Raw genomic sequence first — 19,364 nt, forward strand, 5'->3', positions numbered from 1 at the left:
GTGTCGTGATTTAAACCCAGTCAGGCAACTTGTTCACTCACTCCCCCCCTTCTTTCCCTCCCCCTACTCCTGGAGGGACAGAGAGGAGAATCAAAAAGAATGCAACTCCCACGGGTTGAGATAAGAACAGTTTAGTAACTAAGGTATAACACAAATCACTACTGCTACCACCAGTGATAACAATGATAAAGGAAATAACAAGGAAAGAGAATACATCACCTCACCACCAGCCAACCAATAACTCGCCCCCCCCCAGCCTGACCAAGCTCTGACCAATACCTCCTCCAACCCTGCAGTCTACCCGCCCTTCCGGGTAACTCTCAGTTACATCCTGGGCATGACGTGCTGTGGTATGGAATACTTCTTTGGTCAGTTTGGGTCAGGTGTCCTGTCTCTGCTTCCTCCTGGCTTCCCCTCCTCCCTGGCAGAGCATGAGGCTCACAAAGTCCTTGGTCAGACTAAAACATCCTTGTTATCAGCTCTGTTCCCAGGCTGAAAGTCAAAACACAGCACTGCACCAGCTACCAAGAAGGAGAAACATGACTGCTACTGCTGAACCCAGGACAAAGTCATACACAATGACGTCCATCATGAACTTCAGTTTGCCTTTCAAATACAAACTGTAACAGCGTAGTAAGGTTGTTGTTTATTGGGTATGCACCATTGCTGTTTAAGTAACTGATCAAGAAGGGTTGTATATTAGGAGGGTGAAAAACCAACATAGGAGTACATTGATTATTCATACTCCCATATTCCTGTTGTCACTGGCTTCATGAGAGTATCAGCATGCCTGGCAGCACATCCATGTGGTTTTCTTTGGCAAGAGTCTCCCTGCCATGCTTGCTTTGCCTTACAATATCATCAGAAACAAATACTAAAGCAATAGTCATTATTTAGACTGAACTCCCACTGTGGCAGGGAGCATGGGATCACGCCCAGTGCTTTTGTGTTAGCTTTCAGGCAGAGGCAGCTTACACTTTATTCTGAACACAAGAGGTTTTTGCTGCAATTGAGCTTTGTAGTGTTTTCCAGCCATGTGTGCTATGCCCCTATTTTGTGCAGAACACATGAAAGCAGATTTTTTTCCCCTCTGTTGTTTATTATATGTATGTATCACTGTCTCTTTATATAATATCCTTCTTTATGTAACACACTCTCATGCCTATCTGGTACACCCAGTACACACCTACACTTTTAACAGTCACAGAAGTCAATCAGATGCAGGTGACTCAGCCAGCATAGCACCTGTTCTTCCTTCCCTGCCCCTCCAAAAGTAAATAGATAAACTGGAAGTCATTTTGGGTTCTGAGTTGATATCCCCAGTCTCGCTTTTCTAACGCGCAATCATCGGCTGTGGTCATTTCTGTAGCAGCTTCAGAAACCCCAGCCAGTCAGCTGGGTTGTGTCAGGAGGAGCTGGGTGATGGCATCTGGAACTACTTCACATCCAGGCAGGCAGGAAGTGCATTGGCATGACATTTCCCTGTGTCGCGCAGTGCAGAAGATGCCGAGCTGTTTCTTTCCATTCCAGTGCAATTGGTTTGGGACAATGAGGAGAGGGAGGTGATACAATAGCCCTGTCTGCTATGGCACAAAGGGAACAGTGCCTCATGATGCATGCAGGAACAGCAGTCATGACAGGCCTTTGTGCTTGCCATATGGGGAGAAGGCTTTCCTTTGCTGCCACATCCCTGTAAAGACTCATCATGCTTTGGCCCAAAATCTTCAATTCTCCTTCTCAGTGGTCACCCCAGCAGGATAGCTATGTTTGGGATCACTAGAGAGTAACATGTCCAACCCACTGAATTCTTCTGCCCACTTCTAGACAATAGTGTATGGAATACTGTAAAGATATAATTTCTATAAATGGTGATAATGTACTCTTGGGTCTCCCTGTGTGGTAATGTTTTCTGACTTAGTCAGAAATTGCTCCCTAATTGTTGACAGCCTTGAGGTAACCCATGCCCTCTTCAAATGATAAGTAAGTAGAGCTAGACATTCACCAGTCTCTCAGTTTCTGCTTCTTTGTCTCTGAAATGCATGGACAATGCACCCTGTATCAGGCTGCAACTATCTATTCCATCTCCCAAAGTAAACATTATTGAGACAATTTTTTTTGGTTTGGTCTGTGTAACAAATACAAAAAGTCATAAGTTCTCTGCATAATACCTAGAAATACGTGTGAAAGATTTTTTTGACAGTATAAGGCTTGGAAAAAAATGCTGTGTGGCAACGCAAGGTAATAGCAATTAGTACCAACAGGATCACTTTCAATTTATCACATTGTGTGTCTGTTCAGTCTTATCTGGTTTGGGTCTTGCATTGTATGAGACATAAGAAAAGGCTTTACTAATTCTCTTGAAAAATCATCTTTTATTTCTAGAGCAGGAATCATCAGTTGTACTTTAAAGTCTCAGAAGTTGGATTTATGTTTCTTTTCCCTATTAAATAGGCAAATATGTGATTATGAGCCCATTTTAAGAATATACAGTGCTAGAGCAGACACTGAAAGAGAAGTATCAAATATATAGAGTTAAACATAACCTCAACTACGGAGTCTTTGTTATCCATGGATGACAGTCCGGTTAATGAATGTTTTCTCACTGGGATGCTGGACTGGAAGTTCATGGTGAAACACATCTACAGCGTACTCCAGATGCTCAAGACAACCAGACGCATCACAACCATAACTGCAGTGACATGTGCACAATGTATCTATATGTGGGTTGTGTTAGTCCAGCTTCGGTTCTACCCAAAGGAGACTAGCCCAGGTACAAATAACTATATTATTTGGGCTGGGAGAAGACTGGCTCATGTTCTGGATATGTTGCTTAAAAGTGGTGTGTACTACTGGCAGGGGTTTATAAACAAAAAAGGGAAAAGAGGAAAGATGAAAGAGGAAAGATTTTGGCAGAGGCTGTAGTTCAGGCATGCAGAACAGATATCCCAGTCCACATAATCATAAAAGTGTGTCCGCTTGCTAGACTTATTACGTATCTCTCTCCGGTTAGGTTTCTGTCTTTAAATGTAAATAACATAGTATTGCCTTTAGACTTTGAGTCACTAGACCAGAGCCAAAAAAGTTCAAATATGAAAAATATGTTTTGTTTCATTTGCCATTAAAGGAACAGCATTATTCTGAGATAGACGAAGCCTAAATTGTTTCCATAGTAGTCGTCTTTTTTTCAGTACTTACCTACATTCTGTTAATTGCACCAATCAAGAAATTAGAAGGGGATGGCAGAACTGAACATAAATAATTTCTTGACTTTCTGTCAGCCTAGCCAAGAAAGCCTTTACAAAGATATAAAGGAAAATCCACGATTTTCCATTTGTGCACCAGAAAAAAAAATCATAAAATATATGACCTTGTGATGGTTAAAAGATAGCCAAGAGCCAAAGCTGGGCAATGTTTTTATCCCAGTTCAGCCGTGTCATGGGTCATGTGGTTCAGCATGTGAACAGGAAGGTGAGAATGGGTGAACTTTTCCCTCAGTTGTGCAGTCCATCAGAGAATAAATGGAGCAAATCACTCTGCAGCTGTATCAGGAGAACTGCTGAATACCTCTCACACAGAGGCCTTTGTGTTCTGGACATGATCTAGCATTATGATGGGAGGCACTAGGCTGAGGCTTTGTAGCAATTACTAACCCATTATCATGCTAGAACATGAGATCATTTATCTTCTAATTCAGAGTGTCACCTGTTCTTCATTTGCCAGTCAATAACCATTAATTACTTTCAGTGGAAATTTAAACAAAGCTTTTCCCCTCTGTTAAAACCAGTAAGCCATTCAGTAATGACAAATAAACCTGGTGCTGTATGTCCCCCTTTCCTCTCATTCTCAGCCTGGAGTCTGGTACAATATGAACTCTTAAAGGAAATGCCTAGAAATTGATAGGTCAAGGGCCCTTATTAGTCTGATGTGGGGGGAATCACATCAATTCCTGGCACTTGCTGTAGGGAAATTATATAGCTCCTGCTTGTACACAGATTTCTTATTGATTGTCACGGGCTGTACCTGTGGAATTAAAGATTTGAATGTGGAGCTGGGTCAAAGATTTTTCTATCATCTTCTGGCTTGCCTGTGTTTTTTACAGACTGTTTATGCAGACCCATTCAAAGCAGCAATGTTTGGTCACTTTGCTCAAAGGAAAAAGAACTATTAATTAATTTGTTCATAATTTTTAGTATATTCTTTGCTTTTCACACCTTATTTGATTAAGGTAATTTTAAGTGCCAGCAATTGTGAATGCCAGAAAAAATAAAGGAACCGGCAGTGATAGATTCTCAGGTAATCATTAATCTAAACATTCTTTCCTGGTAGAAGTTGAAGCAAAAATTTCTTTTAGCAACTCTATTTGCATTTTTTTGAGTGTTTCTAAGTTATTCCTGTAGAAATCTACTGCAGTTTAAGTTGAACTTTTAAGATGGTGATTACTTGTTCTTCAAAATAGTAGACAAGAGCTGATATATCCAAACACTTCAGGGCAACGAACTGTCAAAGACTGGGTTTTTGTTAGTGTTTTGTAGCTGTCTCCTTCAATATAATGCACGTTTTAGACTAAAGAGAAACTTCCAATGCTATTTTGTATCAATACACAAAATGTGTAAATATTTTAAATTCTCACTGGGTTGGTGAATGGTTCATCATTAGCACTTGGGCTAAATAATATCCAACAAATTACAATACTGAGGTGTTCACAAGTGGAGGGGTGGCAAAAAAATATTGTAAGTCTGATCCTATTTCTGCTTGGACATATTAGTACTACTTTACAGATGTGCATAGTAAATAGCAAGTCCTTACACTAATATTGCATATTCAGTCAACCTACATGCCATTTGCGGCTGGGGGTGACCCTTACCAACCAGTGAGGTTTGGACATTATATCTCTGTCAGATGTAACTGACACTCCAGTACTGTCCACACTTCAAACAAAGGTGAGACTTTGAATTCTTTATGTAGAACAAACATCCACTATAGTCAGGAGGGGTACAGCTATAAATTCTGACTCTGTCCAATCTTGGAAATCTGTATTTATGCAAATACTGCCTTCTCATATGAGGAAGTTTGTTGCTTTCAGCTGGGCTACTTAATGAAAGCTGAAGATCTGTGAAATCAGGGACTATAGGCTAGGAGAACCAGAACTATCAATTACTTTAGATACTCCTTTTATCCTTCTGTGAAGCTGCTACTACTCTGAATCCTGCAAGCTTGTCCAGTCATGAAGAGACAGGAGTTGGTGATTTATGGCAACCTCTCAAATCAGCAGGGAAACCCCAGTGTTCCAAGAAAGCTCATATGAGAGATATGAGTTAAGACATCTCCTTCCCACAAGAGGAGTTTCATCAGCTAGTTGGGTATTTTTGCGTCATTGTCTAGGATGTTCAGCTCTGGAAAGGAAAAATAAAGTTGCTGCCATTGTCCTGCCCAGCAGGTCATATCCCTAAAGCACAATTAATGTCACGGACTTGCACAGCAATTTCCCAAAACCCAGGCTTCTATGCACATTCAAGAAGCAAAAAGGTTCAAAAGGAACATCTTAATAAAATCTTGTCAAAACTTTGGAAGATGCATAAAATAATTACTGGGAAGAAAAATGACTTGCAAATGGAACCATTTAAGTGGAATGTATCACCTTGCTATGCTGGACACTGATTTATTAAGAATATGGAGAGAAAAATTGAATATTTCAGGTGGTATTTACCAAGAGAAACTGAGCTGTCCCGAAGCTTTTATTAATCTGATTTGCAGAGTATCCACTACCGTCAAGGGACCTACTAAAGCTGTTTTCTTTAAAGCTGATGTGAAGAGGTCAATGCAAATAGCGTTGTGGGTTACACTGTGAGAAGATGACAGTCGTTTTTACCATATGGAGAAAAAGTTGAATTATTTTATTTTCCTTTTCTGGTTATTTATTAAATAAGGATCATGCCATACAGGCATTCCCTGTTCCTCTCTAAAGGAAATGAATTGTTTACATCATTTTGATTGATCTAAAGTAATAATTATTCTGTCTGCCTACAGTTCCTAGGCAATCAAATAGTCCAGTTGCTAGAGCAGTGGCTTGCACATAAAAACCCTGAAATGTACCTGAATGGTACATAATACCTCAGACAAGTCACACATGTCTTTGTATGCCTCTTTTTCCATCTGCTTTCCTGCTTTCATGCTGACTTAGCTGGCCAGCCCTCTGAGATGCTCATCCATCATTACTTGTTTGTGGGAGGGGACTTTGTGAAAGGTATCACTGTGAGAAGTAAACTTGCCCCCCTGAAATGCAGATATGTTGACAATTATGTGAAGTTTGGCTTCCAAACGTATTGTAGTTTTTACAATTGTGCAAATGGTTCACTGAAAGAGATCTTTATGGTTGTCTCACTTTTCCACCAGTGTTTTCTGTGTTCCTGTGTCAAAAGTTTCTGCTATGATGCTTTGATACGTAACATTCAGCACATATTCAGCAGGAAAAGCAGATTAATTTGGTCAAATACACTGTTGACTCTTCCTAGTTACCTTTTTAATTGCTTACCCTTAATTAAAATTTCCATTTAGCCAAAACAAATGTGACAGAAGAAAGAGCCAAAAGGACCGGCATTTTCATGATTCAATGTGTTTGACATCATTCCATAACAGACAGACAACAGCACTCTGGCCTGAAACATTGCAAAATTTTATTTTTTTCCCCATATCTGTGTCAATTCATGTAGTTCTTTGAACAAGTGAATCCATGCTCAAGAGCATTAAACCAAGTGTCAGTGTTTAAAAGTAAACATATTAAAGTCTCCCCTGCAGAAACCCCTCCTATGGAACAAATTGAAAATCAAATACAGCATTGTTTTCTATAATAAGAAATAATTAAACTCATTTTAGAGTTGCAGTGAATTGATTAATAGACACTATGTTAAGAAAGTGCTAATTTCCCCATCTTGGGGTATGTGTGTGTATGTGTAGCTATTTCCAAATAAAAATGCAGTAATATAGTATCATGTACAAAAGAGGCTGCATACGTATGCACTGAATCTGACTTACTTTGTCTTTCTGCAGGCCATGTGGCTGATGTTGCAAACAGATGAGCCGGAGGACTTTGTCATAGCCACTGGGGAGGTCCATAGTGTCCGTGAATTTGTGGAGAAGTCATTTAAGCACATTGGGAAAACCATTGTGTAAGTATGAATGTGAGATAGCAGACAGGGGTTGAACATTTCCAGCCTGCTTTGTTTGCTGTATTATTGTCTATTTACATTCTTTTTTTCCCCTCACTTTCTAATTTTTAAGATTTCCTGGCATGAATGACTGCCACAGCAGATATGTCTAGTGTTGTCCTCTAGATCATAAGAAAAAAACATGTGGGTGTATACATCTTAGTTTTTTGTTCCAAGTCTTCATTCTCTGCTCTCCCATTCATCTTCCATCTCGCGGAACAGATGCCCCACCAAGGATATTAGTACCACAACGCTGTTCATCGCACTGCTACAAAAGAGGTTTCTCTGCCTGATTCTCTGTTTTGTGCCTCCACATCCCCACAGTCCTGCTCCCATTCTCTGCAACCTCAAGAGATGACACCTGCCAACCCTGTTCTTTCTGCATGACAGCCCATCAGCCACACCACAAGGATTATGTAGCAACCCACTCTACATTCCTATTAACTCTTTTGCTACTAAGCCATAAAAATGTTGAGTGGTGGGTGCAGAATGTTTACAATACATATTCCACATAGTTTGATTGAAAATACAAAATTCCTTCTCAAGGCCATATAATAAAACCAGGATGGCTTGGTGAGCAGTGTCTGTAATTTATATTTTTATTGTTTATTCTTTTTTCAATTTCCCTCCTTCTGTATCTTCTCCAGGCCCCATGCATCAACATACCAATCTCAGCTGGAAAAGGGAGAGGAAAGCCACAGGCTCTTCCATGACGCTAGAGCCAGGGCTGTTCCTCGGGCCATCAAAGTCACTTGTGCAGCTGGTGAACTTTTGACAGGGCCAATAAGTTTTACTTGGGAACAAAAACTTGACAAATTCAATAAATATGCAGAAGTACACAGATATATACAATATTATTTGAACAGCCAGTGGGTGGCTGGGGAGGTAATAATATTTTCTCCTCAATGAGCTTGTAGTCTGGTTTCAATTTTTGGCATCAACTTCCAGAAAGAATTCTGATGGGGGAGAGAGGGACTGTATAAATGGAATTTCTAGCCCCAAAGCTCAATTTTGGGGCTAAGTTTCTCTTCATATTTTTAGCATGTCTTGTTAGTGAGATGTCTCTGTATGGTTACACGTTGTCCCATGTGCCTTAGCAGTAGTGAGGTTTGACAGAGTATAGGGGAGGTGGTAAGAGCTCTAGTAATTGCTTTGTCTTTCTTATTTTCCCTCCTTTTATTACACTTTTGCTTCTTGTGTTTATAAGTTAATTCTCCTTAGTAAGCATTGATAAGAATATGCTGTGAATTCAGTTGCTCAATATAATTAAGAATTCCTGTGATTTGAGAACTATTTTGTCTCTGTCTATTGTTGTTTGCAAAAGCAAGAACAACGTCTTGTCTTTTCTTTCTTTTTAATTTTTATTACCTAAAATTAGAAGCTGAAACCTATAGTTCAGTATCTAGCTGAATGTCTCTATTTGGAGATGTTCCCAACATAGCAGTTTCTTTTTACGTCAATAAATTTATCCATTAGCTTAAAATTAAACTCCCTCCTTTGGTGCTGGCCTAAGAAGTCTCAGCATTTCCCAAGACTGACAAATCGGCATGTATCTTTTCAGAAGGCAAATTAAACACTTGAGAAAACCTAAAGAAAAGAACAACTACTACACAAATAACAATAAAAGTACTTTTATGAATAGCTTCTGTTATAAAGAGGATATTAAAGGTTTACTTTAGATTTAGTTGGTCCTAACACAAAAAATTTTGTGTCCCAATTTTTGTGTCCACTGAGGTGACAATTTAGGTGCTAATGATAATTGTATTGCTGATCTTTTTGACAGTGGTGTAATTCTGATCATTTTGAATATAGCTTAGCCAGATAAATCAGCCATTTGTTTCCCCCTGCTCCCAGGGTAGGGGTAGTGTCACCACGGACCACTACTCATCCCGTAGCCATCATTCATCTTTCAAACTGCACTAGATATAAAATATTTCTCAGAATTTTGAAAGTTTTGAGAGCCTCCATAATTTTTCTAGGTGTCAGCTGGCCCATGCTCACAGTCACTCTCTTCTTACCCTTGTTGGTTTCTTGGCTGTCCAGCTGGTAACTTCTCACATTCTTCAGAACCACCAAGGATTTTCTACTCCCACCTTTTTCAGTTTGAGTATAGTTTCTTCAGGGAGTAGCCTGGCAGCAAAATCCTCCCTTTCAACATTGTGGGACCCACTGGTGAGTCCTATTGATCTGTTTCTTCACAATTCATGAGGCAACTAAGAACCAGCACACCAGAGTGCAATTGCTAAATGAGTTTCTACGAGTCTGGCTGCTTTCTGCCTATGTCCCCCTTCCTCAAAGTTCGGTTTGCTTGTTTGGTTGTTTGGGGTCATTTGGTTTGGTTTCAGGGTTGCAGGTATTACAAAATTTTGCAGTCTGAAAAACTTATCTGGGAAATTTCCAGCAGCCCTTTCCACTATTTTAAGTGATGGCATGGCTTCCCAGTATTGCTGTACAATGCACATTTCAAAATTGGTGGAATGATGGAGTAAATGGCCAGGAAGAATGAGCAGTTGGCAGAACTCATAGCACATCTGAGAACACAGCAAACATGTGCAGTGGCTCTTAACCATCCCTGCTTTCTGTTTTGGCAGGAAAAGTTGCAAATTTGACAGTCTTAGCTGTCAGAGTAGAGAACAGGAAGAAAAGCAATTCTGCTGCCCTATCAAACAACTAAATATATAGATATTTGTTTGTTTGTTTGTTTTCCTAGCAATTCACATTAACTTATACCGCTGAAAATCCAGGACTGCCTAAAAAGTCTTTCCAAGAAGATAACATAATACTCTGTCATAGCCAGTCATTAGCACATGTCAGGACTACATCTTCTAGCCAAAATAAGAGAGAGAGAAAATACTGCATTTTTGACACTAATGAAATGTACAGCTGCAATAAGACTGATTCTGTCTCTGAAATTGACTGTGAAGTGTACACAGAAGTTTATCTACCTTGTGTGGATTTTTTCTTCTGACATTTCTTTTTCAAGGAAAAAATTTCAAATTGTATTTATATAGTCCTCTGAATCACTCAAATTCAGTTCTTTGTACTAACAGGAAAGCCTCAGAGCTACAAATATTTTCTCCCTGTAAGGATTACACTTTTTTCTTTTACTTTCCCTTCTACTTATTACTAATTAAGAAGTACTTGGGGGAAACACTTCCCACCTATAATTTGAACTACAGCAGGGTAAACGAAACAGGCAAATGCTTGTCTTGACTAATTTTCTGTCATTAATCTTATTAAATTAGAACAGGATTGCAAAGATAGCCTGAAACCACTGCAGCACTCAGAGTTCTTTGCAGAGTGCTACAAAGACTGCTGTCTGCAAATGTGGAAAGAAAAGAGAGAAAAAAAAAGAAAATAATAAAAAAGTTCAAGCAATGGAAAGATTTATTGTGGTTTTATTAATCTAAAAATACATGCACATTTTTTACAGAAATATTCATTGCTTCCAGGATCAGAAATAATTCAGTAAAAATGAGTATTTTACTCTAGTCATTTGGCTCTACATACAAATTTTATCTTAACTAACATGCCAGTTGGTCTTATACAAGATCACCCTAAAAAGGGGAAGTTTAGAGATAAGGTATAAGGTCTAACGAGGTGAACTACTAGCAGAAGTGGAAAAGTGGCCTCTTCAGTGACAGTGAAGGCTGAACTGAGATTGAACTGAGGAAGGAGGGGTTTACTGGTTTGTTGTGATGGTTTCTTTTTTCCCTTTACCTTAAAATGTAAGGTTGGGTTACAGAAGCACATGAGATTTGAACCATTGCTGTTAAGAATGGAAAGCCAGCAATACATCAGTAATGGTGCTGGGGGAATGTGGAAGGGGAGCCATCAAAAGTCATCATCAAAACAGCTGCTGTTTCCAGGTCTGGCCTTTGCCCACCAAAAAATTGCTGGCTGGCCAGTGTTGTGTGCTGTATTTAACAGCTTAAGAAAATCAGAAGCTTTCAGATGAGGAGGAAGGGAACAGAATCTCATACAGAAACAGGAGGCATTTTGAAGACTGATAGTTGAAAGGAGCCCAGCCAGGTTGGTGAAGAATGCTGGCCTGGATGAACCCACACGAGCAAGGGACCTCACCTAGGCCTGCACCGCTTTTTTCAGCATTCTCACTGTAGAACATATGTTTTAGGAAGCATTTAACCCACCTCAGGTGCAGAATTAACTCTTACAGCTGAGCATTCCTTTAGTACTTTCTTATTGATACAAGGTTTTATCTGTAGGCAGAACTAATGATTGTTTCGGAATTCAAATTAAGGTTTGAAGACTGTAACAATTTATCAGATTTCATACATCATAAGAATGATGAGAGTTTCTCTAAGGAAGACTGGGTGAGAATAAAATGTGGTGTTTCACTGGAAATTCCACAAATTGCCCCCCCCCCAAATGAAATGAAAACAATTCTCACAAATGTAGTTTGGAAAAATATCTGATTTCAGGTCAGCTGGACTGCTTTGTTTCTCTTCTAACCTCCTTTTTAAAAAAGAATAACTTAAAAAGAATTTTTAAACACATTCCTGAGGGGAAAAAAGAAAAAAAGCTCCGAAAATGTCAAAGCATCTTTTTAGATATTATTAATAGAATTTTGTTTCAGCTTGACAGTAATGGAACTCGCTTGAAACTAAAACTTTTCTTTCCAGATTGTTTTGATTTTCACAGAAGCATTAATATTCTTTGAGAAAACATTTTCTTCTCAACACAAACTTACAATTTGGAGTAAATGGACAAGAGCTTCAAAAGATTTAAAATTAATTGAAAAAAAAAAGAAAAAAGGAGCCTAGCATGTATTCTTTTTTAAAAATTTCATGATGTGTGGAATAACAATTTAAATTTTAGAAACTTGAGGTTGACAGTGCTGGGAATACAAGAACAACAGCAGCATTGTTTTTACCGTGTTCCTTTTGTGAACAAACACTGAAGACCTGATTCATCAGAGCATTTGAAAAAAAAATGTAAGTACATCCCTCTATGATAGCATACTTGTTCTTTAGATTTAAGCATAAGATTGTGGTTAAGCAATCCCTATATCCTTGATTGCTTTGATGCATCAGAGCTGCTGGCAAGGTTGGTGGTTGAGCTGGTGGCCTATGAAGAGTTCTATTTAAAGCTTCCCTACAAAATATTACTTGCAAAAGACATTAATGGTCTGTTACATAGTGTCAGTTTTGCTGTTTATAAAGGGCCAGGACAGAATGAAGTGCTTTGGCTTAATTGTGTGTGTACCAGCACTCAGGTCACAAATCTGAGAAGTCTGCACAAATGGTATCTGATGTTAGCTGTGGAAGAAGACCATAATTTTCATGAAATTTTATTTTTAATTCATTTATTTTTCATTTTCAAATGTCAGAACATTTTCAGTTGACATGTATTTGATTTTAAAAGTGTACATGATAGTTTTGTTTCCTATAAAGAGGTTGAGCAGCTGTAGCTACTGGTGGGTTTTTGAGTATTTTTTTAAATGCTATCAGTTCTGTTTCTGTGTAAAAATCAACAAGGAGATGAAAAGCATATACTTGTTCAGTTTATCTGTGTTTTTGTGAAAGGTTTCATTTTTGGTTGATTTCTTCACATCAAAAACATATATACTTTTCCTTGTTTGCTTCTAAGTTACAGCTATTCAGACCATTTGGTCCACTGCAGTGCTTTTCCCACCCCCTCTCAATTATCCTGGCTCCCCTGTGTCCTTCCTTGCCCATCCCTCACCTCACTGCATGGATACCCTGGCTCTTCACCCTCAGAAAATCCTCTGTATCTGTGAATGTTTTTATAGCTGGAAGCTTACTGTGTTACTGAATAGTTATAGGAAATTAAAAAGAATTGGAATTTCCAGATTTGAAGAGGCAAAGGAGCATTCACCACTGCTGATAATAAGCCTTATAACAGTAGTGATCTGCAGATATGTAATTAGCCTTAAATTAAATGCAGTCCATTCCTCTATAAATCTGGAGTGTAAAAGTTCTTGCAGTGAAGAACATTTTAAATAAGTAAACTTGCACATGCATCTAAAATGTGATTAATTCTGTTTATGGAAATTTCTGAGGTAGGTAATAGTAGTGGTATCCACCAGAGCTGACCATGTCTATTGTCCTAAGCAATCCCAAAGCAACCATCTCCACCAGTGAGGCACTTGTTGTGGAAGCGTAGATGCAGAGGGCATCATACCCACTTTGTCAGTAGCAAGCATGTGGTCTCATACATCCTTCTCTGGCTGCAGAGCATTCTGGCTATGCCCATGAAGGCATCCCATCCTTTACTTCAGTGACAGGATGAAGCTTCCCAGAGCGGGACAGGCAATGGTGTTGCTGTAGAGGCTTGTTTCCTGCAGGCTGTAGGACCAGCATTTTGTGAAAAGCCTACACAAGGCCAGCAGGTACCTGCCTGGGAGCCCTGGGCTTTGACACAGGTGGGAGTCAGGGGGATCCACTCCCCAACCTCTACAAATTTAGCCCAGCCCTGATTAGCCAAACTTTCTTTACCTTTGCATATTCCTTTGCATTTCCCCCAAGTTACATAAGGCTATTTTCTTGCCTACTTGGGTGTCCACCCTGAGGAACAGAAAGCTGGGTAGTCCTTGTGGCTTAAGCTATCTAAAACCACAGCAACGTGAGCGTTCATTATCCATCTTCCATCATGCTCATGCTCCAGGATAACCTGGCAGTTAACAATTCTGATTGCAACTTGACTATAAACTAAGGAAGGTTTCATGGGGATTTTTCCCCTTCCTTGTGGTTAGAGGAAGAGGGAAGGGGGAGTTGGTTCACTAAATGGATGTCTTGCTCCTGCTGTCAGGCTGGCCCCTACACAATCCCTTTTATCAGCAGTATGGTGTCCACAGCTGTGAGCGCCGAGGTGCCAGGAGTAATTAGAAGTGTGGCTATCACATGCTACTTTGTTCACAATGAGAAGTACTACTTTTTCCTTGTGAACTTTTCACATTACTGGCCTGAACAGAACGGGTGGAGATTTCTTCTTAAGCTATTTCTATTGTTATATAACTTTGATAGTGACATTAAGTGAGTCTTTATTGGCTCAGCCAAGCCTTCTGGAGCCTGTTGGGTGTTAAATGGGGTTCTCTGCTCAGTGACCTCCAACAACAACTGACGTCTCCTGATCTAAGCGCTTCCTGTTGTTTTACTGGTGACGGTTAGTTTTCTATTAAGCTCATTTGAGTCCTGCACATTTTTACCCTCTGCCCTTTGAAGGGAGGGACTAATGTTAGTTTTGGCTTCTGAATGAAAACTTTGCAGTTTAGGCTTCAAACAGAGCAACTGCAAAAGAAAGAAAGAAAATTTAAATTATAAATCATCTTTAGCATCATAGCTTGACTGTTAGCAGTTGACTTCACTGCGGCTATTATCCGTTGGAAATTATTTTAGTGTTGAGTGTTCCCAGTATCAAGCATCCTAAAGGCTTGCTAGTCATCCAAAAGCCATGAGTTGTGCTTTAAAAAATTGTGGGATTAAAAAACTAGTAATAATGCATATTTGGTATTTCCTTCTGCCTTTCAGTGTTTTAACCTTCATTGGTACACAGAGGTCACATTTTCAGACTTTCCTCTTTAGCCCTCAAGGCTAGAAACTCAAAAATGAAGGCTGAGATTGTGAAAGAATTGATGTCTTCTAGAATCTTCGGGGGGTGGAGAGGGCAGGGGAGCAAGGAGAAGTCAAACCTGTGACAAAATCCTAAGAGCTAGCAGTACAATTAGTGAGTGAGAGGCAAGGGGTGCTTTTCTTTCACTGCTGGCGACTGAGGCTAAATAGCCTAAATCACAGTGCTGACTTAAATGACATAGATTCTACTTAAACACAAAAAAAAGCAAAGGACTTCATAACTACACACTTTTGTGGCAAGCTGGTTCAGAGACAATGATATACACTTGGAGGTAAAAAGCAAAGAGAGGATAGAGTTTCAATCATAACTCTGGATCTTATGCATTCAATGGATTACATTTGATGCACACATGTACGTTCCTACATGTGTCATCTGAACTATTTGTTTTAAAAGGAAGCATTGTCCTCAGGCTTCCAGGCTGCAGTCTGGCCTCTCCAAAGACAGAGCTAGTTACCCACCAAACGGCTTCTCTTCTGCTGCTCCCAAAATTTTAGGCCAGGACAGTTGCTAACAAAATAGATCACATAAATGACAGCAAATTGCAGGCCATTCAACACATATTAAACTAGTTTGGACAAAGTAGCTGGCTTCCAGCTCACAGGTAGTAAGTACTGTTTACAGTACAGGTATGTGAAGTGCCATGTTGAGCTAGAACTGAAAACTCAAGAACTGTTTTTGTTTTGGTTTTCCTAGTTAAGCGCAAATTAAACTATGCAGCTTAATGCTGTTCAAAAAGAGCTTCATGTCCATAAAATTAACAGATTAAAGAGTTCCTGAAAGTATTGGCCAAAATACAAGAATTAAAAATATTTTAAGAAAACAACTTTGAACCAAGCCACAAATGGAAATACTCACTGTCACATTTATTTGCAGATACATGAGACATTTGAAATCAGGACATTTTATTTTCCCCTAGCATTATGTATTTAATTTTGAAGTCCTGCATTTGAGACCTTCCACTGAATCAAAAACCAAAACAAAGAGACTTCAAAAGCCATTGTTGCTCCATTCAAGTCTGAACTCTGCCTTTGTTCCTATAGCTAATGAGTTTAGACTGTCCTGCAGGGAGAATTGACACCAGCCTCAAGTAAATGAAAGCAGGCCAAATGTTGGTAAGATCAGAGCACTAAAGTAATTATGGGTTCATTAAATGTTTATCTTCTTTACAGGTGGGAAGGGAAGAATGAAAATGAAGTAGGACGATGCAAAGAGACTGGCAAGATTCATGTGACAGTCAATCACAAGTACTACAGGCCAACTGAAGTGGTAAGAAAACGCCTCTCTCAGCTTTGCAAATGAATAATCCAATCACTCAGCCAATAAATTGCTGCATTTGGCCAGCAGTCTGTGAAAACGGCTTAATTGCGCTCCTGCTGCCAGCTTTTAAAGCTCTAAATTAGCCTGCTTGTTGGCCCCCTCACAGCCAGCTCCCTGGGAACGGGCGGGCAGGCAGGCAGGCAGGCAGGCAGGCAGGCAGGCAGGCAGGCAGGCAGGCAGGCAGGCAGGCAGGCAGGCAGGCAGGCAGGCAGAGTTGGTTTGCCCTGTCACAGAGACATGACTCTGCTTCAGTCACCCTCTCTGAACGGCGGAGGGGATTCTTAGGGGGGTGAAACGTCATCTTCTGGGAAACAAAGTGTAAAACAACTTCTTGTTCCTTCTGGTATCAAATGGATATGTGGTCATCTCTCCTCCAGCTGCAAAAAGGGAAAGCAGAGGAAGATGGATACTAATAGGCTTGGTTTTTGAAGTGTCTGTGTCTTCATGACAGTATTTCAACTCCGTATCATGAGTATCTGCTGTTCAGCTTAGGTCTTTGTAGCTGTGGTTACCCATTTTAGAAGCGCATTTGTGCTTTGTTTTCTTGGGTGCTTTGCCGGCAGGACCAAGCCACTAACCCCTGTGCTCAAATGTTAATGATCGTGCTGGGAGAGGAAAAAAAAAAAAACACCAAAAAGACCCAATAAAACCCACAAAAAAAAAAAAAAAAAAAAAAAACCTAGTAGTAATTCCAAGTCAGGCAGGATGGCAGCAGTGCAGAGACGATCGATGCAGGACACAGGACAGAGCCTGGTTTCTGGACACAGGGAACAATAGCCCCAGTTGTACGTAGTGGGAGTGGGTGTGCCCAGGAAAGGATGTTCTCATCTCCTGGGGTGGGGGATACCAGTCCCACTGGCTGCTGACATAGCATTGGCTGTCAGTTCGTCTATTCAGAAGTGCTGGCTTTAGCTGCCTGATTCAAGCAAGGTGTGACAAGACAGGCACAGATTGCAGGGTGGGAGTGGGGAGTTGCATGTGTGGAAGTGGACATGGGTTCTAAAGTGGAAATTCAAGGGGGGGAATAGACTTTCATGTTATGCATAAAAGGGCTGGGCCCTGTATCAGAATCAAACACTAGGAAGTCATTAAGAGCTGTCCATCATTCTGGCTTTGGTGAGGTGTCAGGATGATAAGGAGGACACAGAGACAAAAGGACTTGCCAAACAGGAAAAGGACACTCGACCCAACAAGTCTGTGCTTTGTGAGACCCACTTTCCTGCTTTGTCATACCTCTTACTGACAAGTACATATTCACTCCTCAAAAATCATGGGTAGTACATAGCTGTTCTGAAACCCTCACTGTAGTTGCACCTTATTCATGTACTCAGACATTTTCAGCTGAAATAGTGAATCTGATGTTTATCTAAAATTATCTGGTGTGTCATAGGCCACCTTCCCTTGGGCTCCATCTCTGTCTTCCATTGCCCCTATCTTGCTTTGTGTTTAACACAGCCCCTACTTGGATCCTTTGGAACCCAAGAAGGCCATGAAGCTGCTCAAGCATGATCCAGGTAGAAGCACAAAATGGGGTTAGAAGTGCCTTTGTCTTAAGAAACACGGAGATGAGCTGTGAGCAAATTCCTCTATGAAAAGATGTGGCATCTACTTGCTGCAATAAAAGTTTCCTTTTTTGAAGTATCTCGGGATGGGTAACCAGAATAACTTTTTTTTTTTTTTTTAATTCTGTTTTTAATTCCTTTTCCTCATTCCTTTCTTCCATCAATTCCAAAGGCAGGCAAACTTCAGTGTGTTTCAGTCAGGGAATCACATCTGTGCAATTCCAAAATACCAGATCAAACTCCAATCCATTCCAAGAAAGTGAGGAAAAGCAATGACAGAACTGAAACAGACTCACAGCATGTGTCCCCTCCCACCATGCTCACCGAGACCACTGAAGGCAGGAAAACCTCAGGCTGACATTTTGGAAGGAGGCTTAGCCAGATCAGTTAGCAGGAATTCTGCTGTTGAATCTCAGCTAACACAGAAAATCTGATGTTCAGATACTCATGTCTTCTTTGGAAACGTTTCTGTCTGTCTGTCTGTCTCTCTAAAATTAAATATGGTATTCTGAAAAGTGAAAATAAATATCATCTAATCTTGTGTACAGTCAGTTCTGACAGTGCCAATACATTTATTTGAAAACACATTTGTTTTCTTCAGTTAGTGATCCCTAGGGTCAAGGCCTCCCATTGAAAAGCTTAGCTGTACTGAAGAAGAAACCTTGAAATGTGAGACTGTCTTCTGGTCCAGCTAAGTAGACCCTTTGCATGCCTTGACTAAATCTCTTCACTCTACTTTTGACTGCCTTGGGGCCCCCTGATAGTTACTGGTCCTGGGAATTGTTCTGCTAATGCTTCTAATGCATGTCTCTCTCCTTCCCTCCTTGGATCTTGCCAAGTACAAGCCAATTGGTACTATATCTTTCAGCTTCTATTGAATTCCTGTCAATATCTTTTCTGATCATTTTTTAATTGTATTTGGAGACTCTAGTCTGCTGCAAGGATTGGGGAGAAATCATTACTTCTGTCTTTCTTAAAATCAGCAGTTTCTCACAGAAGCTTCATGACAAGTTTGCTAAAAAGCAAACTGCTGAACTTGATACAGTGTGAAAGATGCTTTCATACATTGTGCAGGCTTTTTTAGCACATGGCTAGTAAGGTCATACTTTATACTCATTTGCTGCCCTCAGTATAGAAAGATAAGTTTCTACAGCAGTTTAATCACCTGTAAAATGTAGATACTTCAGAAATCATCTCACTACTCTTTTCTATTTTTGGTGCAATCAGAACATTCATATTGTAGGTAGGCTACTTATCTATACTTGGATTTAAATAATCTATTTGGTATTTACAATATATGAGAATTAATTTTAAATTTCTTTTAAAAGTTAAACCTGAAATTCAGTGAGACATCTCAATCAGTTGGAAACAAGCAGCCCTGCAGCACAGGATGTCGGAAATACCAGGTCTCTCAACCCCTGAAGTTGGGTAATTTTTGGAGAATTAGGGCCCGTCTTTAATTTTCTTATCTTTCCGCAAGATAATTACTATTCATTTGTATGCAGAAATTTCCCTCTAAGAATTGCACAATTGCTTCTAATCAAATTTTGCCCGTTAAGGTGTTTGAGTAAAATTACCTCTTTTATTTTTGCATGTAGATATTAAGCTAACACTTCTACAGGAACTTGCTTCATTTCATTGCCCTTTCCTGCAACAATGAAGATTA

At 39.9% G+C, this 19,364-nt stretch overlaps 1 protein-coding gene across 1 annotated transcript in view; it reads left to right on the plus strand.

Moving 5' to 3' along the window:
- GMDS (GDP-mannose 4,6-dehydratase) overlaps nucleotides 1-19,364 on the plus strand; it is a 423,256-nt gene that overhangs the window by 332,350 nt on the left and 71,542 nt on the right. The window contains exons 8-9 of the mRNA XM_061449337.1: nucleotides 7,048-7,166; nucleotides 15,989-16,085. Of these exons, the coding sequence (XP_061305321.1) occupies nucleotides 7,048-7,166; nucleotides 15,989-16,085 (216 nt within the window). The remainder of the gene's footprint in view (nucleotides 1-7,047; nucleotides 7,167-15,988; nucleotides 16,086-19,364) is intronic.

Source organism: Pezoporus flaviventris, unplaced genomic scaffold (assembly GCF_033815535.1).
Source record: "Pezoporus flaviventris isolate CSIRO_AGI_PZ_B2104156 unplaced genomic scaffold, CSIRO_AGI_Pfla_v1 ptg000007l, whole genome shotgun sequence".
In the NCBI taxonomy this organism is placed as follows: Eukaryota; Metazoa; Chordata; class Aves; order Psittaciformes; family Psittacidae; genus Pezoporus; species Pezoporus flaviventris.